This window comes from Podarcis filfolensis (assembly GCF_964270895.1).
Source record: "Podarcis filfolensis genome assembly, chromosome: 3".
NCBI lineage: Eukaryota > Metazoa > Chordata > Lepidosauria > Squamata > Lacertidae > Podarcis > Podarcis filfolensis.
The window spans coordinates 2435375-2461339 of NC_139606.1; the positions used below are offsets into that span (position 1 = coordinate 2435375).

The following is a 25965-nucleotide window of genomic DNA, read 5'->3' on the forward strand; positions in this document are numbered from 1 at the left end:
GATGACAGCTCTTACTTTCATACATCTGCTTGCATTGTTGATGAGACAGGCGCTTGCAAAGCCTGTTATTCTGTGAGGTTTGGTCCCATTTGCACTTTCTCCTCCAGCTCCAGCAGTCATTGTTTCTTCAGAACTCTGTTATGCATCCTAGTTTTCCCCCCATAGGATAAATGTATGTGTCAGCTAAGTGGAAACTTGGAGATTGCAACTTGAAATGTTGTCTGTGGTATGGTGGAATATTTATCCCTGGAACCTTCTTCCCGTTTCTCTGCTTTTCCTCAAGTCTCACGTCCCAGCTGCTTTCCCAGGTTCCTCTTTCTTCCTTCCATTGCCTTGCTGCATGCTTCCACCGGCCACCTTGCCCTGGTCTCCCCACCCCTTAGTTTTAACTGTCTCCTGTGATCTCTTTCTAGTCCTCAGCCTTCCCCATAAAGCTCTGCCTCTTCCTAGGGCCTGTGTGGTGTTTTAATCTTAGCCAAAATGACAACGTTCCTTTTTAACCTGCAAGTTGAACTGAAATATTCTGGCAACTGTGCTCACTCACCTCTTTGATAATAATCTGTCAGAAGTGCAATACAATATAGCGAGCACCCCCCCTTTAATTTAATAATTTAATTTAATAGGCATAGTTTCTATTTGCATTTCACTGTCTTTTTTCAGTGCAGCAATGTGCTTGAGTTGTGTTACCATTAAATACTTGGGCAGCCCAGTGACTGGTGATGTGGCAACTGCTAAACATATTATGGAGCTGTTATCATTATTGTGGTGTTAACACTGTAACATTCTCAGGTATTTAATTACTTTTTCAAAGGCATCTATAAATTATCTTTCTAAGCAGCATGCCATCTGAGACATTAAAATACAACTTTTCATTTAGAAAGGTTGCTGAAAAATAATTCATTCTTGTGGTTGGCTTTCTTATTTTAGTCTATTACCCCATCCTGTCTAAAACTAACATCCGTTTATTTTTAATCTGCATTAGCTACGGAGGTGTGTCGTGGATTTTTAAAAAACGCACCACTTACTCAGGATAATAAATATTTTGGGTTTACGAGCACAATATTTCAAAATAATGTGCTAGTTTTCTGTCATTGTACTAATGCTTCACACGGTACCTTGCTAATGCACAAAGGTTGAAAATAATCCACATTTCTCTGGCAGATCAGGGGTTAGTTTGGGTCCCATAGGCTGCCTGTTCTGTCTGAGGATACACTCACACCTTTGTAGTACAGCAGCTGTTCTGCCTTTGGTCAGTCGATTCTTGGATTTGCAGATCCAGGAAACCCCGTCCACTGAGAGCATCCTGCTCTGTTTTCATAATGTTAATTTAAAACCTTGTTCTCGGATGGTTAAATAACAAGATGCCATAGCATAATGACTACTTTTTGCACAGCTGTGCAGTCAAGTTTGGATTTGTAGCCAGGTATTTCAGTTACAGTGGTACCTCTAGTTACGAACTTAACTTGTTCCAGAGATCCGTTCTTAACCTGAAAGTGTTCTTAACTAGAGGTGTGCTTTTGCCTCTTGTTGCCGCTGCGCCGCAGGCACACGATTTACGTTCTCATCCTGGGGCAAAGTTCTCAACTTGAGGTAACTCTTCCAGGTTAGCGGAGTTTGTAACCTGAAGCATTTGTAACTTGAGGTACCACTGTACAAAGAATGTGGGCTTTAGAATCACGTGGTTCTGAAGCATCTTCCTTGGAAAAAAATTTTTGGGCTAGACTAATAAGATACCTACGGGACACGGGTGGCGCTGTGGGTTAAAGCCTCAGCGCCTAGGACTTGCCGATCGAAAGGTTGGCGGTTCGAATACCCGCGGCGGGGTGCGCTCCCGTCGCTCGCTCCCAGCGCCTGCCAACCTAGCAGTTCGAAAGCACCCCCGGGTGCAAGTAGATAAGTAGGGACCGCTTACTAGCAGGAAGGTAAACGGCGTTTCCGTCTGCTGCTCTGGTGCTGGTTCGCCAGAGCAGCTTCGTCACGCTGGCCACGTGACCCGGAAGTGTCTGCAGACAGCGCTGGCTCCTGGCCTATAGAGTGAGATGAGCGCACAACCCTAGAGTCTGGCAAGACTGGCCCTTACGGGCAGGGGTACCTTTACCTTTACCTTAATAAGATACCTAAGGACCACATTTATGTAAACTTATTACAGTGTGGGAAACAGGGACAGATGGGATGGGAAGATGGGAATCTAGTGCATGTGATGAAAAACATGGGCTACTTTCACACACATAATATCTAAGTGTGTGTTAAATAATTCTTTGCAGTGTGAACAACAAAACACAAGAAACAGTAACAACGAACTAATCTGCTGGGAAGGCCATAGATACATATTACTCCACAGTGAACAAAATGGGTGTATGTCATTTGTTTCAACCATAATGTGTACAAGTTGTCTATGTATGAAAAAACAAGATGATAATCTTGCATCTTTTCACATTTTGAATTCTTCCTTGGCAACAGCAGCACAGATACCTCCATAGAATGTTTCAGATTCCCTCCCTATAATCGCTTTTTAGTGTAAACAAGAGATGAGTAGTAACAACAGCAAGAACAACAGATGGCAGCAAAGTCATGGCCCTGAGGAAAGCAATTTGCTAGTAGTATTTACTTGGTGCTCATTTGGCTGAGAATATATTTTTTATCAAACCAAATTGACAACAGTGGCAGAATATTGAAAATCCCATATTAAGAAATATCATTGAGATATGGGCGAAATATAAAGGAAAACTGACACCAGTAAATTACCCACTAATTCTGGTGGTGATGATAGAAGACTTCCTAGTAAATTTAAATAAGGAAGTTGAAAAAGAAGCAAAAGAGAAGAAAATATTCAAAATAAAGGAATGGCTGGAAAAAATGAGAAGCAAAAAACAAGAGCTCTAACATGAAGTACCGTATTTTTTGCTATATAAGACGCACCAGACCACAAGACGCACCTAGTTTTTGGAGGAGAAAAACAAGAAAAAAATATTCTGAATCTCAGAAGCCAGAACAGCAAGAGGGATTGCTGTTCTGGCTTCTGGGATAGCTGCGAAGCCTGCATTCACTCCATAAGACGCACACACATTTCCCCTTACTTTTTAGGAGGGAAAAAGTGAGTCTTATAGAGCAAAAAATACGGTAAAATAACTTGGTTTAACTGTGTACAACTGGGGCAATGGACAAAGAAGTGGTTAAGGGAAAACAAGAAATGCAGAGAGCAACACTTTTTAAAAAAATGATTTTAAAAGGGAGATGAAGAAAGGGGAAACCAGTAAAATTTATAAAAAATATTAGAATCGGAGGATTAACACAATCAACTAAAAGAGGTGTGGAAAAGGAGGTAACAGGTCAGGTAAATCGTCACAGCTAGGGGAAAATATGGGAGAAATGCATTCTGAAAATGATGTCTGCAAGGTTAAAAGAAAATTACAATGAGTTAATATGGGGGTGGTATTTAATACCAGCAAGATTAAATCACACAAACAAGAAATATTCAGTGTTATGTTGCAGGGGATGGCAGGAAACTGAGACTTATGTTCACATGTGGTGGGGGTATAAATACATACCAAAATTTTGGCACAGGGTGTTTTAAGGAGATAAGACAAATCACAGGGTTAAAGCTGAAAGTCCATTCATTGTTATCAGTTTTTGACAGGGTGGAATGTACATAGGCTATGAAGGACTTGCTCACAAATTTATTAACAGTGGCATGAGTTGTTAGAGCTAGGAAGTGGAAGGGGCAAGGTGGAAGAATGGTATAAAGAGGTGGGAGATATAGCTATTAATGATAAATTGAGGCAAGATGGGGAATATGGAGAAATGATTTTGAGGAGATATTGAACTTATTTGTAGAATTTGTACTGTTAAAACAGAAAGGAATCAAACCATCTCAAAAAGTGTTAAAATTTTGGGATAGTTACGATGGGTTGTGGTCTTGGGGGTGGGGTGCACAATTTTTATTTTATTATTACTTTGTTTAGAATATTTTTTAAAAAGTCTACAGAAAATGTGTCAGTATTTGCACTGGTATCCAGGTCTCTTGTATGTAATCTGGTGTGAATGCTGTGGCAGCTTATTTGCACCTGTATTTGTCAACAGCAATCACAACTGAGCAACTCCATATGCTGTTAGAATCTTAAGCTGTATCTTCTTCCGTATGTACCTTTACAGGCAGAGGAGTGGACCTGTTATCCACATCCGTGTTTTTCCATGTGTTGCAAGATCCCACACTGGAATGCTGCATATGCAAATGCACAGGAATGCTTGTGGGCTTCCCATCTGGTTGGCCAGAGAACAAAATGGTGGCTTAGATGGGCCTTTGGTGGGACCCAGCAAGGCCCTTGCTATGTTTCCATTGTTGCTATGAAAATACTTAATTATTTAAATAAAGTAGGTATTAAACAAAACCAACTCAAGGAACAGCCATGCTTTTTAAGAATGCACATAGACTTGTGCCCCAAATGTAAAAGTCCCAACAAATCTGATTCTGGGGTTAGCTTAAAATATTACTTGATGGATTTTATCACAGGTTCAACAGACTTGGGAGTAATCTTTGCCTTGTGCCACTCAGAATTAACAAAAGCCTCCTACCATTGAGCATTCATGTCTACTCAGAAGTGGGTTCCACTGACTTCAGTGGGACTTACTTCCAGGTAAGTGTGTTGGTTGCAGCCCTACAGTGCAATTTTATGCCCACTCCCTGGACATGGTGAGACAGATTTCTGAGTGAACATGCATAGGTTCACACTGCACATTAGTCATACAACACAATCTTATGTATGTTTACTTAGAAGTACGGTAAGTCCTACTACTGTATGTCCGATAGAACTCACATCCCAATAAAATCTGTTTAGGATTGCAGCCTACAGCGGATAATTTTATTCTTTGTCAATCTACCATTTGTTCTGGCATCTCTTATTGTAGCCTCAAACCCATGAACTGAAAACCTATGGTCCTATTAGACATTTACAAGACTGTAGAGGAAACAACCAATACTTTTTTTTTTTTTTACAAGTATTCTTATCAAAATCAGTATTTTTTCCTGAAATAAATGAAGGGTGATATGCAATGAAGGTCATGAGGACCTAATGAAACCAACGAGGCTACTTCAAGGGTGGCTGGTGCTGACCCAAAAGATGTGACTGTCCCAAATCCTAGAGATCAGTAGCCTACCTGTCCGTTTGTGTATGTCACACCAATAATCCAAACATTTTATAGAAAACCTTTTTCTGTGTTTATTTTCAAGAATATTGTTTTTGTACTGTATAGAAATATTGTAGGATTTCTTAAGACACTATGAAGTGACACAATCAGCTCAACAATTTATACATCATGTAAATTCATCCTGACAGATTCCTACACTGAATCTAAACTGCAGTACAAAGAGTACAATACTCATATAAAGCTACTCTTAGAGGAAAGGGAGGGAGGCAGAATGATCACCTGAAAACAACCTTTTGCGTTCTGATACAAACTTGAGAAGGAAGGGGGTGGAATCAAGGAAGCAGTCAAAGGTTTCCCGTTTAAATTTTTGAACTGCCTCATTCTAATTACTTCTCATGGGTGTTTGCAACAGTAGCACAGCAGAACAATATTGCAAAATCACAGGGGACATTAATTATCTTGATGTCTGAGGAGTGGTAATAACATATGCAGCAGAGACAGAAATATAGCTATGCCCACAATGATAAAGGTGAAGAAGATTGAGACATCTGGGGATGTGTTTCATGCAGGCTCTGTTCTGTTCATCTCCATAGTGCAAGTGAGATTCAGTCAGGTACTTGGCCTGACATTGATTTCAAGGTGAATACTTGCATGCTTAAAAGTCTAGTCACACATTCATGCAGTTCCAGGAATTCTGGTTCAGTTCCCCCAAGTTTTTAGTGTACAAAGTGTCTAATCCACAAACTCTGTAAGGGCTGGGAGGTTTGTATCATAATCATAACTTACACTACTCAATTAAAGATGCAGAACACTTTTGAACTGATGTGAGAGTATGCAATCACAAACTCAAATACAGCAACTCTGTGCATATTCTTACATTAACTCAGATGGGGTGTGTTGTTTATCAACACAGTATTTACTGCATACAGGAGAAAGAGATATAAAATTCAGTGGATATTATGATTTAAATATATGCAACCTGATCCTAGCCTTGTTTACCCAGAAGTAATTCTGATTTACTGCAACAGGGTCTACTCCCAATAAGACTGCAGTGTATCGTATTGTACCCTGCTCCTATTCATGTTGGAAGTACGTACCGCTGAACACTGAAGGGCTGAACCCAAAGTAAATCTGCATTGGATTGTAGTCTTAAAACACAATTCTAATCATGCTGGCTTGGAAATTATTCTCATAACATTCAGTGGGACCTATTACTGCTCTTGATTACTCAGTGGCTCCTTTCTGCTGTGATCCTCACTTGAGGGGGTTCTTTGTATCCCTTTCTATGTCTGCTAAAACACAAGCAGAAAACCTATTCCATGCTATCCATGCTGTTTCTTATAAGCCCCACCTAACTCTGCAATGCAAAGTGCCCCAGGAAGGGGAGGGTGATGCTGCCAACCTTAGTAGGTGAAGTAGGCAGATCTGGGGATAATGTAATGGCTTTTTTAACCTCAGGCTAGCCAATCTGTCACTTGTAATAGAGCAGAACTTCAGAATATGGCACTGTAAACTTTTGCAGGGCCTGAGCAGAGGCTACACACAGGTGAATTAGCAGAATCTTCTTAGCACCACTCCAGTTTTACAGAGTGTGTACGAAAGAAATTTTGGCCCCGTCTCCTCACTAAAATGAATTCCATGTGAACTGACTAAACCTAGAACTTCTAGTACTTCACCTACTAAGATGATGGAGTGATGCAGAGGAGTGGTTAATCTTTTTTAAAAAATTATCTCAAACAAGAAGGTCCCAGCTTTGATTGATTGTTTGATTGACTGATTGATTGAAGCATAAGTTCATTTTGTTACCTCTATTTGTGTTTTTAAAAATGTTACGCTACAAAAAGTCTCCATAATAAACATCTTTAAAAGTCACTATAATACATGTGTTAAAAATAAGACATGTCCATTCCTCAGATTGTAACACCCAAACAAGTCCTCAGAAGCCCACTGTGAAACATTGACAGAGGGGTACATTTCATTGGGCCATGTAATCACATGGACAATGCAGTTATATGGTAAAGGTAAAGGACCCCTGGATGGTTAAGTTCGGTCAAAGATGACTATGGGGTTCCGCGCTCATCTCTACCACTAAGAGCTATTGCCTAGGTCAGTGGTGGCCAAACTTGGCCCTCCAGCTGTTTTTGGACTACAACTCCCATCATCCCTAGCTAAAAGGACCAGTGGTCAGGGATGATGGGAGTTGTAGTCTCAAAACAGCTGGAGGGCCAAGTTTGACCACCACTGGCCTAAGTGAAGGTATCTGATACATTATTAACTGAGCCATTTAAAAAGGCTATTTTCTGTCCTTAGATGTGCTGAGAATTCTATTCTCTCCCACATCCATGACAGTAGCCACGAAAAGTTACTAGTCTGCAGAAGACAGTTGTATCCTCAAGGTCTAACAACGCAATCCTACACATGTCAATTTAGAAATAAGTCCCACTGAGTTCAGTGGGGCTTACTCCCACCCAGTTAAGTGGGTACAAAACTGCAGCTGAGGCACACCAATAAACCTAGAAACTTCTGTTCTTGTGTGCGCATGGGAGCCTCGTCCTCTCGAAACATCCCATCAGCTCTGACCTTATCATTTACAGCAGATTAAACAACATATTGAAAGTAGTTTCTAGTGAAGACATGTACAAATCAAGGTTCTGTGAACAATGATTCCACCAACTGCCCAAAGACAAAGAGGACATATTTCGGAAATGATATGTTAATATTTGCCCAAAGAACACTTGTACATTCAGAAATACTTTGCCACTCTTAAATCTCAGTTATTTTGTTCAGTTTTGCAGTTAGAACATTAACACAATGGGTATCAATAAATAAACTAGAAGCTTTAAAAAATTGTATCAATATTATATTGTGCAAAAACATTTAATGACCTACATTCTATGCACATACCCTGACTATCATATGAAAGCCAAATCCAGAAGCCATTACTCAGTTTTGACCTTTGCCTGGACAACAAACTCCCCCAAAGTAGAAACCACAATGGTAACTGGCTGCAATGCACAATTAAACACACCCAAGTCCACTTGATTCAATGGGATGTGTGTGTTGAGACAGGACCAGAGCCATTGTGTCTAGCTGATCACATGCCATTAGAGTCCACAGGACTTTTTGTCATTGGTGTTAAGGAGACCAGCATTAGGCACTGAATAATGACTTCCACATTTAACCCTCTTTGTGATCTGTGTTACACTTACATTAACCCACTTAAGTGCAGGAGAAATATTTCCAAAAGAAAACGATTCCCTTGTCATTTAATAATACATTTAGCACTTAAAACTGCCCTGTCAATAGCTTCTGCAGTTTATAGACAATGAAGTAACTCTTTCAGGATCCACTATAATTTGATTATCCAGCAGGCATAGGCTATTTAGTGCCAAAGAAAAATGGGGCACGGCTCAGTCTCAAGTAATCATCAATTGCTTTCTTCATTAGGATAAACAGTACTTCAGTCCGTCAGTATGTTCTTTGCTGCTTATGGGAGCAAAACGGTGGTGCCTGCCCTAGAGGGAAGTTGCTCAAGGGTTGCTTGTCTCTGCTCCTTCAGACAGATGTGGACGGCATCTGAGCCAATTTGGAATCTAAAATTTTGGTTTTTATCTTTATCTGATTGTTTTTGCTTTTGAATATGAAAACAAGGTCAACCAAGTTTAGTAAGTTGGAGATCCCCATTTATCTTTATCGTATCAATAGCTGACAACTTCTCAATGCGGTGGTAAAAATCAAAAAGCTGGTGTCCATCCACGAATATTCTAAAACGAGGGTGTTCACAAAGTATTTCAACCTGTAAGAAAGAAATGTTATCAACCAGAATCACAGTTGGAACTGGGAGGAGCATTTCACAGAACTTAAATATCACCATTATGGGAACCATAGTCAATTTTATACTGCTTAGAGCATCTGTGGGGTTAGGTCACTGCTTTATAGAATAGTTTAAATCCAGTCACTAAACACCCAGTTATGGATCAAAATCACTATAATCCAGTGTGTTTAATGTGGATCTGAGAACACTGCTCAGAGGATCACCGGGTGACACTTGGCCAATACATTTTCTCAGCTCCAGACCCAGGTCTGCAGTTTTAGAATGAGCATAGCCTCATAAAGCTACTGTGACAATGTACTAAATGACTAGATAGAATGGCTACAGCAAAATGATTTGTGAATTGAAAGTACAATCTGAATGATGAATACTGACTCAAACAAACAATGGATGAATTATCACAAATCCTAGGAGCATTACTCTGCCAGGCGTAGTGATATTGCTGAATGCATAGTACGGTCACAAAAATTCCATGACACAATGACAATGCAAATAATAGCACAGAAATAATGAAAGTCAGTGTGAGGTTGCGAATCTGAAGTTACTTTACAGTTGTGCACAGTTCACATATCATTTATGTTCACAACACCACCATCCAGGGCCAGCCCACCCACAGGCCAAGGAAAGTGACTGCCTCAGGCGGCAGGATTCACAGGGGCAGCAGATCCAGCCTCCAAGGAATGTACCACCCTCTGCTGCGGCACATGCCTTGGTGGCTGGATCTGCCCCCACCACGCTGCCTCTGCAATGGCCTTTTGGTCAATAGGAGAAGCTGCTGGTCTCCCACCCTTGTTCCCAATGTAGATCATTACAGCAGCATCCAACATCACTACAGTTTATCTGGACAGGTCCCGGGAGGGAACAAGGCTGGGGTTGCACAGGAGAAGTGGTGGGCCGGCTAAGTGTCTGCAAAGCCCAGCTTCACAGCAGGCCTGTGCAGGTAAGCTGTAATGACCACTGCTGTCAACTTTTCCCTTTTCTTGCGAGGAATCCTATTCGAAATAAGGGAATTTCCCTTTAAAAAAGGGAAAACGTTGACAGCTATGGTGATGACACCAATGAGTTGTTCTCCAGGTCTGCCTCACTACACCAACTGCTACCACATCAACAAAAGAAACAATACATTGTATGGAGTTTTGAACAATATTGGTTGACTTGCACTGAATTACCAAAACAAACAGTGCTAATCCTCCACTCTGGTCCTTGCCTAGCGAGGACAAACACTGGTTTTCCTAGTCCAAAGTGAGATGAATCTACACTGGAAATATAAGAATTCTACAGTTCTCTGTGAATGAATAGAACACACACACACAAAATTTCATTACCCATAAAAGCCCAGGGGGCCAGAGCCAACTCTATTTAAGGCAACAGTAGAAGTTCTACAATTCTTCACTTAAAATAGGACTACAGGACTGTATTCTTCTAAGGCACTTAAGAGTGCAATCCTATACACACTTAGATGGGAGTAAATACCAATGTACATGGTGTGCAGGATCACAGTATACATAGAATCATAACATTCTGGAGTTGGGTGAGACCCTGAGGATCATCTAGCCCTGCAATGCAGAAATATGCTGTTGTCCCATATGGGGATCAAACCTGCAACCTTGGCATTATCAGACCAAGCGAGCCATGTTGCCAACAAAAATACACAGTTCAGTCCCCAAGCATCAATGTAACCGGCCGGGGGGGGGGGAGGGTCCTGTCCATCTGATCCTAAGATTGTGTTCTAAAAAAGAATCAACCCATGTTTTGAAGAAATTTATTTCTAGGAATTTTGGAAGGGAAGAAGCTCAAAGGTCTAAAATCCCAGTCACCCAAGTTCTCTAGCACCTTTGACATGAACTGGCTTGTTGTGATATTGAATTCAGTAGGCAAAATGCACCTCAGGAAGTGGATTGTAGCATGAAAAGCCCACAGTCCAGCTCGGTCTGGTTCACATTCCAGATTTCTTTTGTGTGTGACGAAACATAAGATCACATATATATTGGCTACTGATGACCTCTACATTCTCAGAAGCACAATATCCCAGCTTCTGAGGCCAAAGAAGTTCCCAGTGAACATCTCACTCGTATCTCAAGCCTAGCTACCCACTGTCTCTTCCACCTTCACCTACGGCAACAAGGTGCAAAAGAGGGATGGGATCCTGCCTTTAACAGTCACTCAGTAGAGAGAATGTCATCAGGTGCAGCTTGGATGACAAACTACAGCTGAAATCCCCCCTTCTAGAAAACAATTGAAGGTGATGGACCTCTTTGGCATCTATCCACCTTAGCTTTACCCCCACCAGTTAGTCAGTTGTGGGAAGTTTGTGACCCTCCAGATGTTGCTGGCTGATCTACAACTCCCATCATCCGTGGCCATGGCCATGCCTGGTGAGGGTGATGGGAGCTGAGGGCCAAACGTTCTGCACCCCTTAAGTACTCTACATCACAAAATGGCTGTGAGGATTATTGAAATGTGCTGTTAAATGCTAACTGGGGTGTATGGCATGTGGGGGAGGGGTAGTGGGAGACATGTCCTGCTCCTTCTGGGGTAGTTTGTTCACCTTTGGTCCTCACCCTGCACTCAGCTCTCACCTGCGGCTCCTAGAAGCTGTCAGCACGTGACAGCAGCCACATCCCGGCAACGGTTTTGACTGGCTGGCTAAACCAGGTGAGTTAGGGACTTCCTCAGTGAGTGAGGAACTTCCCCTGCATGCAAAGTCAGGCTCTGGAGGACTGAGTGGACAAGACCAACAGTGGGCCCAATGGTCAAAAAGGCAGTTTCTGCACATGCTGTGGGGGGCCAGATGGGATTTGTCAACCTGAGAAGGTAGCCCGTCTGGAAGAAAGAAAACTCTGATCCTAAACCTCTGCTGCCTTGCGGGATGCCTTCAGGAGAAGGAAAAACTGAGGAGTAAACCTTACACAAATCCGGAGTGCACTCCCTAAGTTGGTTGGATGGCGCCTTGTACGCCTCCTTCCAGCAACCCCTGCAGCCAAGCTGGTGCCAAATGTATTGCTCTGCTTTCTTTTGGACCACATCAGCAAGGCCAAGGGGGTGGGTCTTGTCATCTGCACAGCCCAGGACCTCCACAAGCACGGCCCAGGCTTGTGCCCCAGGGAGGTCATTTCAGTGCACTCCATTGCCTCTCGAGAAAGACAGATGCCACCAACAACATTGTTATTTTTACTCCATTATTATTATTATTATTGAAAAACCTGTGCTCTACCACTGAGCTATGGCTCTTCCCCATAAAGGCATTTTCAGATAATGAAATGTCTGTGATGAGAATACAACATTGGCCCCATTCAGCACCAGTAAATTGCATCCTCACATCTAAGAAGGGGCATGAAGAGCCCTTGATGCAGAGGAAAAGACAGGTCTTTTAAAAAGGTACTGATACAGATGTATACAGATTAAAGATCAGGAACACACACTTTCCGAAGGGAACACACACACACACACATCCCGCAACCTGCAATAAAAAGGGTACATTAAATGCAGCAGCGTGTTAACAGGGTGGAGAGGCAGTGGTGCTACTACTGCTTGCTGGGACTTGCCCACCAAACAAGTAAAGTGGCTCACTAAACCCTTCTTTTTGCTACCAGTCCACAGAATAGGTGCAGCTGTGGGGCAGGGATGTATTTTTCCAGCAACTCCATTCTGCACTTTGGGTTTCATTCAACTGACTCAGAGTAAACCTATTAAAATTAAGGAACCCAAGTTAGTAATGGCCATTTGTTTCAATGGGTCTACTGTGAGTAAAGGTTAGTTGAATACAACCAATAGGCTTTGGGAAATACGCTTGTAGAGTAGGAAAAGGTTTTCTGGGTCACTGCAACCAATGAAAAGAAAAAACAATTTCTCAAGTGAAAATAAGATGTTTTCATTGCATCTTGTTTAGACTACTTACTGCAGTGAGCAGTTAGCTGCCTTTGGAGACTGTTCAGACACTGCAGATATGTTAGCTGGGCTAGCCGGGTGGAGGAGCAGCTACAATGACTATGAGTGATTTTCCAAGCACAGTGCAAGGTGCCAGTTTTAACCTAAAAGTGCTAAAATGTTTGGAACCAGGGTATCTAATGGACCATCTTTTCCCACATGAACTTGTCTGGCCATCAAGATTGGCTTTAGAGGCCCTGCTCTTCTGCCAACTGAAATTACACAATTGGGGACAGGAGGCAGGCTGTTTCAACACTGTATTCATTTTTACATTAGATTTTAATTGCCTGCTGTATTTTACATTTATTGTTGTTGATTAGATTGTTATTACTTTACTGTATTGTTATGTTTTCCATCCTATGTTTTTGCCATGGTTAAAGACTGGCTACTAAATATGTTGAACAAACAAATCAATCTATCAATCTGCAAAGAGCCTGAGTGGGGATTTATTCCTGATTCTCCCTCATACAAATCCAGCATTCTAGCCATCCCACAGAAACAAAACAAAACAAGAAATTGAATGGTGGCTAAAACTAATTTAATGGTGCAATTGGATTGACTTTAAGCCCAGTAAACAATATACTGGAGGACAAACGTTCCCAGTCTTAGTATCTCAAAGTGCACAAAACACAGTGCTTTGTATGCCTGGCATATGCACAGCATTGCTTCCAAACTCCAAAGCGCCAGAGAAAACTCATGCAGGATGTGCCTGTGGCCTGGATAGATGAACTCAGATAAGCTTTATCCTGATTTGACCTCAAAAGCTGACTGCCATTTATCCTGCAATTTAAATCACACTTCGTAAAGGATGCATTACAACAATAAGCATCAATGCTAAGTATCACTTTAAATATGGCTTTCTTACAAGTTTTCCTCTGGACACTCTCCTATTCCTAAGGAAAAAGTAATAAATGTGGCCTACAGTAGAATGAATTGTCTGCTGCCTCCTCAAACTGGCTAGAAATCCCATAATCCCAGGCTGCACTATTCATGTAATTTACTTTCCCTACTGCTATTCAAGGCAAAGGAATCCAGCTGCAGATTGTAAACATAAACTTATAACCACTATACTATAAATGCTCTTCCCTGCCCTGCTCTGCATTCCATCATGTCCTGGACGGGATACTACTGCCTATTCACAAAGTGGGTGTCCAATTTGTGGGTACTTTAGACACCAAAACAATAAAGTAATTGCAGGGTGAGAGCCTGAATAGGACCCTGCATAGTGGGAAGGCTCACTCAAATGTGCAGAAAAATCTTGGATTTTTTTTACAAAATAAATAATAAAACGGGGAGAGGGAGAACTCTATGCCACCTAGAGCTCCTTCCAGGAAAGGTGGAATAGAAATTGAATAAACATTTTTTTAAGGCAAATATATTTTCCACACATACACCAGCCACTCTTCAAAAACTACAAAAAATTAGGTCTGTGCTGATGTTCAGGCCTCTGGTTGCCTGGAAACAAAGAGTAGCACACCGGTGATCAGAAGAGAGATTTAGGGCCAAGATTAATATTATCTGTGATTGCATTTAACACGTCTGTTGCTATTGTTCTTTTAAGTAGCAGCTGCAAGGTGGCAGGTAGGTAGAACCAGGACTGGAGTGTACATGGAGGGTTGTTTAACCTTTTAATCGCATGTACCAATGAAAGTTGTCCCATCTCTAATTCCTATTTGCACCAAGTAGAGAAGATGCTATTAGTGGATAATTTGGGGGGAAGTGTACTGGAGCATGAAGAGAAAAGGTTAAAAACTTCTCCCCACACAGTGAAGTCATGATCCTGAATGGCTCTTGGGACAATTTTTTTTGTTTTTTAGAAATGCATTACATTCAGTGCAATTATGCATTTAACACACAACTTGCTGTTTGACCATTTGGCTGAAGTAAAGCAAGTAGCCTGCAAATCACTTTCCCTATACAGGGAGGACCTGGGGGTCAAAGAATAGCCCCTTTAAAGTTTAGATGCCTCAGATAATACCTTCAGACACTCATTTTCTGAGTCCAAATTCTCCCCTGCCCACACAATCCTTTAAACTGCTAGGAGACGCTTCTTACAGTTTAAAGGATGGTTGCAAACTGGCCTCAGAAGTATACCCCCATTCCCTGTCTTATAGAAGCCTCTGTGAAGGCCAAAGGGGAAATAAAACAAGCTCCCACACTGATCACAATGCTGTTGGAGCCTTATTTGCTTTGCTGATGTCTGGACCCAAGACAACCCCTCCCAAGGCCAAAGTGGTTTCTGATGTATTGTGACACTGTCCTTTGAAAGTGATGCACTGCAAACAGATGTCTGTGCTCAGATGCTCCAAACCCAATGCATAACATCCAAACTTGCAATGCATAACATCCAAACTAGCCCGTAAGTTGTCTTAGCTCAACTGTTACTAAAAACCCACTCTCTTTTTTATAGTAAAAATGGAGGTGGCATGTAGCAGAAAAAAGATGAAGAACTTTTCATGGAGCTGCATTTGTTTATTCATTATTCCTGTGCCTGCTATGGACATAATAAGCAGCAGTCAGCCAGGGAGAAACTCAGCTGGATTGTATGAACGTTCATCAGCTAATTTTGTGTGTGTGCATGTGCGTGCATGTGTCTACACATACACACTCCAGGAGGCATGGAAGCAGAAGCATGCATTATATAGTAGCCATTTCAAACTGAGGCATAATTTTAGAGTGCTTTTAACTTATGGTTGTAATTACCAAACCCAGAAAGTTTGCTATACCACTAAATATTACCATCTTTAATATTACCATCTGGGGTTTCTTGACTGTTCAGATGAGTTGCCATGCATGACACACAAACTAGCATAACATCAAATTTGTATGCATAGATTAAATCAGTAGCTTTGAATCTGTGCCTTTCTAAAATACTCAGATGGGCAGAGATTTTTGTGGCTCAGTGTACTTTTCAATATGCAAATAGAGTATTATTATTTTTAAAAATAAACACCAAAAGCACTTCCATCAATTACACACAACTATTTTATAAATTTTATAAATTACTCACCCTAAAAGGCTGGTCTGGAATAAATGGAAAGTAAGGAAGAGATGATTGTTCTTCTCCCCATTCACCAGATACACAAGAATTCCTGAGAAACTGTCTGTCCGAGAATATGGCTTTCAGTTCAATAGCTACGTCAGCAGGAGGATCCTCTGAGTCCCCACATGTGAGACTGATGTCAAAACTGTAATGGGAACAGTAGCCCACTCATTCACCCAAAATAAAGCAATAAAATCCAGGATGTAGCACACTTGGCTTCTAAGCCTGTACAAATACATTTTACTGGTATTGACAACAGCTGGCACATAGGTATAGTATGTGTGTAGGCAAGTTTTCCTGCTAGGCTCCCTAATCTTTTTTTTGCAGTCACTTTGTATATTATATGCTTCTCCTACTGGGGTGCCAACTTGAATAAAATATGGCGGGGGTGGGGGAGTAGGTAAGCCCCACCCTGCATCACATGACATGGTGCATGCACACTATTTGAATGGCAATGCCCATCAACATTGCAGGGGTTGGCCCCCTGAAATATTTTATGGGAGGCAAAGACCCCTCCCCCCAGAAGTTGGCTCCTATGTCTCCTGCCCCCCCCCCCAAAAAAACCCTCATGGAGATGATCTCCACTTAGAAAACATATCATGCATGAAGCAGCCCTTACAGAGGCCACATGAAATTTTGGGAAACAATGACCTCCTCTTTATATAAATACATCCGCTGCCATGGGTCAAAGGAGAAAGCAGCATTCTATATTTACATTGCAGATAAAAATAGCTTGTCTTGAGAAATGATGGGTCTTTGGCAAGCACATTCTTTTTATTTTTATGCAAACACAGCTTTTCTTGCAGACCTTAGATAGACTGAAGACAGAAACTGGGCCAGTGGAAAACAAAAGCCTTCCGTCTTGTCTTATTACCTCTCTGGGTTGAGATCCACAATGCCCATTACCAAGATCTTCTTGCCCGGCCTCATTCCTCCTTTGATGTGCCCACAGAATGGGACAATCTGGAAAAGGATTGCAAGGATTCAGAATGAACAGCCTCTTATACCATCGGGGCAGAAAGGGCTAAATCACAAGGCAGTGAGAGGGAAGAAGGGAGGAGAAGGCATCAAAAAAAAAAGAAAAGGGGGAAAAACATTACCAGGCGTGGAAAATACACTTCTGCTTGCACCGGAGATCCCAGTGAGTTGTTCAAATGCCCGTCTTCTATTTTCTGGAGACAAAAACAAGCGCACACTCAAGAAGCAGAAGGCCCCCTTTGTATTCCGCACCCGGGGAGAGAGAAGGGGGCACCCGGGGAGCAACCGAGAGCGCCAATTTCAAGTCGGAGCGAGAACCCCTATTTTCCCTCCAGCCCCTTTGCAAAACAAAGGGTGTCGCCTGCTTCTCGCGTTTCCCAGCAAGTGCTCCAGGTAGTGGAGAAATCCCTGCTGGTCCGTCCCCGGAGATGGAGCAGGCCTGCCAAGATCGCCCAGATCTCGCGCCCAGAGAGAGATCGCACCTGCAGGCTGGCAGGGGAAGAAGAAGGGCCGAAGCCCCCGGGTCCCTTTCCCCGTAACGCGGGGAGGCTCTCGCGCGCTTTCTGGGCGCCGGGTCCTCCCGCCACTGCAAATAGGTATTCCGACCCCCCCCCCGTTCAAGCGCCCACCTGGCGCCGGGGGGGGGAGGGATCCCGGCGAGCCCCCCCGACCCAGCAGAGGCCACCCTGCGGAGCCCCGGGTCCCGCCCAGGTGCCACTCACCACCGCGTCCCTCTCGGCCACCGATCCCGCCATCTTGTGGGAAGCCCGGCTCTGCCCGAGGAGGGAGACGGGGCGCCGGGCGCCTCAGACGTGCCTGGCCGAGCGCGGGCAAAGCGCCGCCGGAGCCGACCTGGCAGGAGGCGGGCAGGAGGAGGGCGAGGCCGGGCCCGGACGGGAGGAGCTCCTCGGCGAGGCTCGACGGCGCGGCGCGCGGAGCTGCGGCGAGGAAGAGGAGGAGGAGGAGGAGGAGGAAGGCGGGCGCGCGGGCGGGCGGGCGAAGCGAGGCTGCTCCTGGGTGCCAGGCGGGAGGCGGCCCGGCAAGCCCTGCCCGGCGGCGGCGGCGCAGGGCAGGGGACCGGGAGGCGACGCGCCCAGGCTGGTGGCCTCGCCGGGCTGCCCGGGCGGGGGGGCTGGAAAGAGACCAGGGGTTTTCGGCCCGGAGAGTTTTGCCCCTGGGGGTCGCGGGAGGCCAGGGAGCGGGCCGGGGATGGCGCCTCACAGCCCAAACCCCACGGAGTCCAAATGCAGAGCGTGCCACGGCGAGGGGGGTCGCCAAAGGTGGTTTTCCTCGGCTACTCGCTGCCTTTCAAAAAATGTTATTTTGCCCAGCTTGCAAAGCTAAGTTGCAAGCGCGTAACCTGCGGGCTGACTGTAACATATCCCCCGTTTGTTTGTTTGTCCTGTATTTGTTCCTTTTTAATTCCGTGGCTGGCGCAGCACCCAGAAATAATCAAGAAATTGTTGTGCTTTCTAGTATCTTATTTCTGTCCCATTTTTAAAAATAAAAGGCAACCCATGTTCCTTAGGCTTCCAAAAAATTCATGATAGCAGTGGCTCCTCTGTATGAGGTTTGTTTGTACACTTGGGAGATCTGAGAAAGTGGGCCTGTTGTCTGAGTTTTCCATCCTTGGAGCAGCTTTCTGTGTCATGATTATCATTTTCACTCCAGAATCCAGGGGGCTCAAAGATTTCCCACCGTGAACAATTAACATACACCAGTGTCTTGTGCCTACAGACTTGGGCCAGCCCTGCCATTAGGGAGAATGAAGGAAAGCTTTGCTTCTGCACATGATTCTGGCAAACCGTTCTAAGCTGAAACATTCCTAGAATGTTCAGTTCACATTGAGTTCGTACCTGACCTGTTCTTAATGCATAGTTGACCACATCTACAGATGAATGCTATATCAATCACTACAAAAAAAAAAAATTCCTTCCAGTAGCACCTTAAAGACCAACTAAGTTAGTTCTTGGTATGAGCTTTCGTGTGCATGCACACTTCACTAAGTTAGTTCTTGGTATGAGCTTTCGTGTGCATGCACACTTCTTCAGATACATCTGAAGAAGTGTGCATGCACACGAAAGCTCATACCAAGAACTAACTTAGTTGGTCTTTAAGGTGCTACTGGAAGGAAAAAAAAATTTTTGTTTTGACTATGGCAGACCAACACGGCTACCTATCTGTAACTATATCAATCACTAGTAAAAGTTTAATAAGGAGGTTTTCACTCCTGTCCAATTCTGTGTTCCCTTTCCCACCCTTTAATCTATTGGTGATTAATGCCTATATGCAACCTTTGCTTTGTACTTGTGTTAACCAATCAGCAATAAGCACATACGTGGCAATGCTGTAATATTCAATAAAAGAGACTCCTCGAGACTTGCTCAGGAGATGCCTCCCATATGACACCTGCTACCTGTCTGTCGTTATTTCAACCCAACAGGAGAATGAGACTACTGTCTCTTTACCCCACATAAGCTCACTTGACAGCTTGGATCTGCCACATAATATTCACCTGTGCACTTGTAAGAAATCAATCTTTTCGTGTGGAAGCACCTATACATTGGAACTCCCTGCAGGTGTTTTCACTGTACTGTTTTCAGTGCCCACTTAATTTTTTTTTTTTTTTTTAAATATTTTTATTCAAAAGTTTTTCCATATAAACACGACATACATAGACATACAAAAACAAAACGAAACAAAAAACATGTACCATTTCATATCCTAATTTCTTATACCTTCCTTCCCCGACTTCCTCATACCTCCCATTTCTGTATTCCAAATTCTTATCAATTGTTCAGCAAATCTTCCCTTATTTTAGTTAAAGTTTAGACTAATCTTCCTTATTCTCCTTGTCTTAACCATTACTAATAGTAACCATTTACTTTCTAATCCAACATCATTCTAACTTTCATTAACTTTATAATATTTCTTTAAATAGTCCTTGAATTTTTTCCACTCTTCTTGCGCTGTTTCTCTTCCCTGGTTTCGGATTCTGCTCGTCATTTCTGCCAAACCCATGTAGTCTATCACCTTCATCTGCCATTCTTCCAGTGTGGGTAGATCTTGCGTCTTCCAGTACTTCGCGATGAGTATTCTAGCTGCTGTTGTAGCATACATGAAAAAAGTTATATCTTTCTTTAACACCCCTTGGCCGACAATACCCAAGAGAAAGGCCTCTGGTTTCTTGGTGAAAGTATATTTAAATACCTTTTTAAGTTCATTATAGATCATTTCCCAGAATGCCTTAATCTTTGGGCACGTCCACCAAAGGTGAAAAAATGTACCTTCCTTTTCTTTACATTTCCAACATTTATTGTCAGGCAAATGGTAAATCTTTGCAAGCTTGACTGGGGTTATGTACCACCTATAGATCATTTTCATAATATTTTCTCTTAAGGCATTACATGCCGTAAATTTCATCCCAGTGGTCCACAACTTTTCCCAGTCAGCAAACAAAATATTATGACCAATGTCCTGAGCCCATTTAATCATAGCTGATTTAACCGTTTCATCTTCTGTATTCCATTTCAGCAGCAAGTTGTACATTTTTGACAAATTCTTAGTACTGGGTTCTAGCAATTCTGTCTCCAGTTTTGATTTTTCCACCTGGAAGCCAATTTTGCTATCCAATTTGAACGCTTCATTTATTTGATGGTAATGCAGCCAATCTCTCACCTTCCCTTTTAGTTTCTCAAAACTCTGCAATCTCATTTTGTCCCCCTCCTTTTCCAAAATTTCCTTCAGTGCCCACTTAAAACATGGTGCCTTCTTACATAATTCTAGGCACCAGGCAAAAACATTTCTCTTCCCCCAGGCTGTTAGTTGGCCGATTAAACCATCTATAGCCTTTTAAATGTTTTGCGGGGTATTGTTGGTGGTGGTATGTTTGCTTATTATGTTATGTGTTTTGTGTTTTTATATTGCAAACTACCCTGTGATATTTGGACGTAGGGATAAATTTTATTATTATTAATAATAATTGTTTAGACAGTTCTATGCAAATGTGTTTTATTTGTTTCTAAACTAGAGTGGGGACGCAGGTGGCACTGTGGTTTAAACCACCGAGTCTCTTGGGCTTGCTGATCGTAAGTCCAGCAGTTCGAATCAATGTGACGGAGTCTGCTCTTGTTGCTTTCTTCCAGCTCCTGCCAACCCAGCAGTTTGAAAGCATACCAGCGCAAGTAGGTAAGGTAAGGTAGGGTTAATGGTGTTTCCATGCGCTCCGGCACTTATCAAGTTGTCCCATTGAACCAGTAGCAATTTAGTTCTGCTTGCCACATGACCCAGAAAACTGTGGACCAACGCCGGCTCCCTCAGCAGGAAAAGCAGAGATGAGCACCCCACCCCATAGTCAAATTCAACTGGACTTAACCGTCCAGGGGTCCTTTACCTTTTTTTACCTTAGCTAGAGTTAATTCGCGGGACACGGGTGGTGCTGTGGTCTAAACCACTGAGCCTAGGGCTTGTCGATCAGAAGGTCGGCGGTTCGAATCCCCGCGATGGGGTGAGCTCCCGTTGCTTGGTCCCAGCTCCTGCCAACCTAGCAGGGGAAGGTAAACGGTGTTTCTGTGCACTGCTCTGGTCTTGCCAGAAGCGGCTTAGTCATGCTGGCCACGTGACCCGGAAAAACTGTCTGTGAACAAACGCTGGCTCCCTCGGCCAGTAAAGTGAGATGAGCGCCGCAACCCCAGAATCGTCTGCAACTGGACTTAACTGTCAGGGGTCCTTTACCTTTTAGAGTTGATTTGAGTAATCTTTTAAATACATTAAATACCTGTTTTTAACTGTTCCCCACCCCCTGATAATTTTAGTGTTGGATTTTATATTGCCTAGAGAGTGATTTTTTTCCAAACTCTCAAGTGTTATATTTTCATTAATTAATGCAGGGAGCAGAGCATCCTCCTGAACCCCTCAGACAGAACTCACCAGAACTCAATTCTAGCACCTCTCAATTGAGCACCATTGCCATTATAACAGAACAAGGAGGAAATAGTACTGGCTACCCCCAGAGCGAAGACCACTCTCGCAGATAGTCACAGAAAGAAAGAAAGAAAACACTTTAATAAGTAGCATTTTGCACAGAAAAATCAAAAATATTTTCACATTCTTTTATCTATGTCACAAAGACCAACTTAGACAGCAGATGGATTGTCTATACAGTGGTACCTCAGGTTACAGATGCTTCGGGTTACAAACTCCGCTAACCAAAAAGTGGTTGCTCCAGGTTAAGAACTTTGCCCCAGGATAAGGATGGAAATTGCGCACCAGCAGCACAGCATCAGCAGGAGGCTCCATTAGCGAAAGCGCGCCTCAGGTTAAGAACTGTCTCAGGTTAAGAACGGACCTTTGGAAGGAATTAAATTCTTAACTCAAGGTACCACTGTACTAGTATTCTCTTTGATCATTTCAAGAGTTTTGTTTAGTTTCTGGCTGCCATTTACGAAAAAGGAATGTAGCCTGATCAGGATTTTGGTGTGGCATAATTACACTGGATGTATTACACCATAGCAGTCTGATATTGTGTGCTATGCTTAGACTCATTTGCATTGCCTATCATGTCTTTTGTTGTAATGATGTGACAGTTTGCAGGTTCCAAAATGAGTCCCTTTAGTTTCAGGGTGGAAAGATGTAACAGCAATCTGGAAAAGATGAGCAACAAGTAAGAAGAAAGTCTGGCAAGAGTTTGAGTCATCTGAACAAACAAGTGCCAAACCAAAATTTCTTGAATATGGACAATTCTAGAGAAATAAACATTTACAAAAGCATCTCCTGGCATTTAGTGAATTACCGCCCACGATTCCTGTTTTGATGGCAATTAATAATTCAAACAGTACCATAGTTGGACCTGAAATCCAGTGCCAAATTAAGGATGAACGACCAATTAAAATTTTGTGTGAGTACATAAGGTCAAAGATTGTCTAGGTCCTTTTGGTTATGCTGAAAGTTTGGGAGTGGCCCACGGCCATTTCTCCCTTATGACCATGGCCAGGCACTATTCAGTCTCTTGTATTCAATGAAAGAAACACTGTAAATCTCAACAGTTTTTTTTAGAACTGCCACAACTAAGCTTCCCAGCTCAGGTCCGTTAATGACAGTATGGCAAAGAAAACTTTAGAAGTGAGGAAAGTGTAGAAAACATTGGCAATGTCCACATTTGTTTTTTCTCAAGTTAAGCAGAGCTCAATCTGGCTGCTTAGCAAATAAATAATGTTCTTACTAAGGCTTCCTGGTCTTTAAGGTAATTAGCAGAGGCCAAGGAAGAATCAAATGGTGATGTTTCATGAAGTTCCATAATAACAAAGGAGATATAGCAATGCCTCATCACAAATACGAAACTGGAGATGTTGTCTGGCCCAGGAGAGTTGGCACCTGAACTTGTGGACCACATACCATCTGACGTGCTCACAGAAACACACCCGCTGCACAACCACCCACTCACTCTTGATCATCATGCGCATGGCGTAGCATCAGCACAACTGAAGCAAGAAGGCAATTAACATGTCTGTGCAATGTGACAGGAGTTCTGTGAAGGGAAATATGAACTTTACCTAGGGACAGGTGTGGCCCTACTGTGATGTGATCTCAATAATGCCTCTCCCAGTGAAGCTCTGAAACAGGTTTGTCTCATTGTTGATTTCTCTTGATCCAGAAACACTTAGGCCACCTTCTTTTCTTCCCCTTGCCCAAATTAAATTTATTACAAAACATACAAGAAGATAAAAGGAAGAAACCGCTTTCCAAAACTTCAGTGCAGTTTACAGACTTGAAAGAGACCTTCAGCAGAAAACAGATCAGTATAAACAAATGAGAAAAATGAACAAGCATAGTCTGGAAAGCAAACCTTATGAAGAACGGTTGAAGGAGCTTGGTATGTTATTTATGTGTACATTATTTATATATAAATTCCATTCCTACCCTTCCTCCCAAAGGAGCTCAAAGTGGCAATAAAAACAGGAAAATAAAGCAATAAAATAAACAGGTTTTATAGCATCTGAAAACATTTAAAAATGTTTTAACATCTGGACACATTCATAGACAATTTACTCAAACAAAATTTAAAAACCAGCCTATCTATTTGCTTTCAGTCTCATAAGACTTTGAGTCATGACTTCTCTATTTGCAACCACCGCCAACAAGTATTTAAATCTCCTGTCATTACAAAAGGTTTCATTTACATTTTTATAGTGTGCATTTGCTCCTTACAAACTATGTCAACCACAAAGTCACAAACAATTGCCCCATTTTTGGATAGTATACAGGGCAGGCTCCATTTTTTACATAAACATGCACTGAAGTAATGACAGTCATTTTGAGCAGATCCCAAAGCAGGCAGCTCCAGAAGGAGTTTTGTTAACGCACAGCAATGGCCCACTGTGATTTTGCAGTGGCAGCTGGGGATTTGCTTGCACCTATTACTTGGCTTTTGTATTCTTCTAATTTCCTTCCTAATTTCTAGATGCCCAAAGTTTTTACTAGTGCATTGGGTCCTTCCTTCACAGGTGGTCAACAACTTAGCTTGCACTTTATACAGAATATTCATGCCTACCTATTCACAGCTATATTTGAATTTTAGAAGTACAATTAATAATTGACCTAATTACCAGTAGACTATGCTCAGAACCAATTACATGTCCTTTATCTTTTGGTGATGTAACCTGAATGGGTGTGTCCAGTCTGGTTTGCATTTAATAAGATGTTCATTTCTAACTTGATCATAGTTGCATTTCAGTTAATAAGTGCACTAACTTAATAACAGTGAATAATAACATGTTTCTGAAAATGGTTGTTTACCCCTGCTGAAACTCATTCTCCTGTGTAATGTTCTTCTGTTTCTAATTGGTACTTAGTCCTATCCAACAATCTTACCTTATAACCAAAGGATCCTGTGCCATCTCATTACCTTTGTGGGTGTGACGGAGGAAAAATGCATTTTAACAGGTTAATAACATGAACACAAATGATTCTTATACATGGGAAATACCTAGACTGCAATCCACAAATACAACCAACTTGCATTTATACCTAATTAAAACTATTGATAGGGACGCGGGTGGTGCTGTGGTCTAAACCACTGAGCCTCTTGGGCTTGCCGATCAGAAGGTTGGCAGTTCAAATCCCCAGGATGGGGTGAGCTCCCGTTGCTCTGTCCTGGCTTCTGCCAACGTAGTAGTTCGAAAGCACGTCAATGTGCAAGTAGATAAACAGGTGCCGCTCCGGCGGGAAGGTAAACTGTGTTTCTGTGGTTTCTCCAGAAGCGGCTTAGTCATGCTGACCTCATGACCCGGAAAAACTGTCTGCGGACAAATGTTGGCTCCCTCGGCCAGTAAAGCGAGATGAGCGCTGCAACCCCAGAGTCGTCTGCAACGACTTAACTTTCAGGGGTCCTTTACCTTTACCTTTAAAATTATCGATAGCAATGGAGCCCATCTGAATTAAATGCGAGTCTGCACATTTAAGAGGTCTGTTGCTAGCAACCATGGACTTCTGAAGTTCTTAGTGGTTCACAGTTTTCTAAATATCTAGAGCAAGGCCCGAAACAGATGCAACGTGTTTCCTTAAAAGCAAGTAGCAGTCAGCTGGGTCCCTGTTGCAACGCAGGACAGTGGTGCAGAGTAGGGGGACTATAACCCTTTGCTGCCACCAAGATTCCACTCCAGAAATCCAAGTTGACAGTGGTGGTAGGAGGGGAGGAAACAGAAATCGTGTGTGCAAATACACACCAGCTGGAGACAAGGTTGCTGATTGCATGTACAGAGGCTAGGTGTGTACAGTTTTGTTTTGTTTTAATATCCTGCTCTTCAGGAAACACTTTCAAGCTGGATCTGGACTTCATCCTGCTTTAGGTGGACCCATTGAAAACCATGAGCCAATTGTTATTATTTCAGGGAGTCTGCTGCTCTAAGCATGACCCACTTTGGATACAAACCACTATTTAAAATTATTAAAAATACACATCTAAATAAAATACAATTTACTGCAGCCATAGCAACAGAGCATAAAACCTTCATGGTACCTCAGTAACAAATGACTGGGTGAA

The 25965-nt window shown here is 42.6% G+C and overlaps 1 protein-coding gene and 1 long non-coding RNA gene across 2 annotated transcripts; one reads left to right on the plus strand and one right to left on the minus strand.

The window, feature by feature from the left end:
* Positions 1–5191: 5191 nt before the first annotated feature.
* Positions 5192–18036, minus strand: LGALSL (galectin like). Its single transcript, XM_083606786.1, has 5 exons — positions 17648–18036; positions 17048–17119; positions 16822–16910; positions 15915–16092; positions 5192–8941 (listed from the first exon to the last, which is right to left on the minus strand). Exons 1-5 carry the CDS (start codon positions 17678–17680, stop codon positions 8798–8800), a joined length of 516 nt encoding a protein of 171 aa, XP_083462912.1. The 5' UTR covers positions 17681–18036; the 3' UTR covers positions 5192–8797.
* LOC310759512 lies at positions 17137–22693 on the plus strand. Its single transcript, XR_014546360.1, has 3 exons — positions 17137–17521; positions 21071–21123; positions 22540–22693. It is a non-coding gene; the product is annotated as an uncharacterized lncRNA (long non-coding RNA).
* The last annotated feature ends 3272 nt before the right edge of the window (positions 22694–25965 follow it).

Bases quoted from the DNA above. Each gene is read 5' to 3' on its own strand.
- LGALSL (XM_083606786.1), bottom strand. From the start codon at position 17,680: ATGGCGGGATCGGTGGCCGAGAGGGACGCGGTG. The intron at 17,120-17,647 runs GTGAGTGGCACC...TTTTGTCTCCAG, and splicing joins TGGCCGAGAGGGACGCGGTG to AAAATAGAAGACGGGCATTT. The intron at 16,093-16,821 runs GTAATAAGACAA...TTCCCATTACAG, and splicing joins GTGGATCTCAACCCAGAGAG to TTTTGACATCAGTCTCACAT.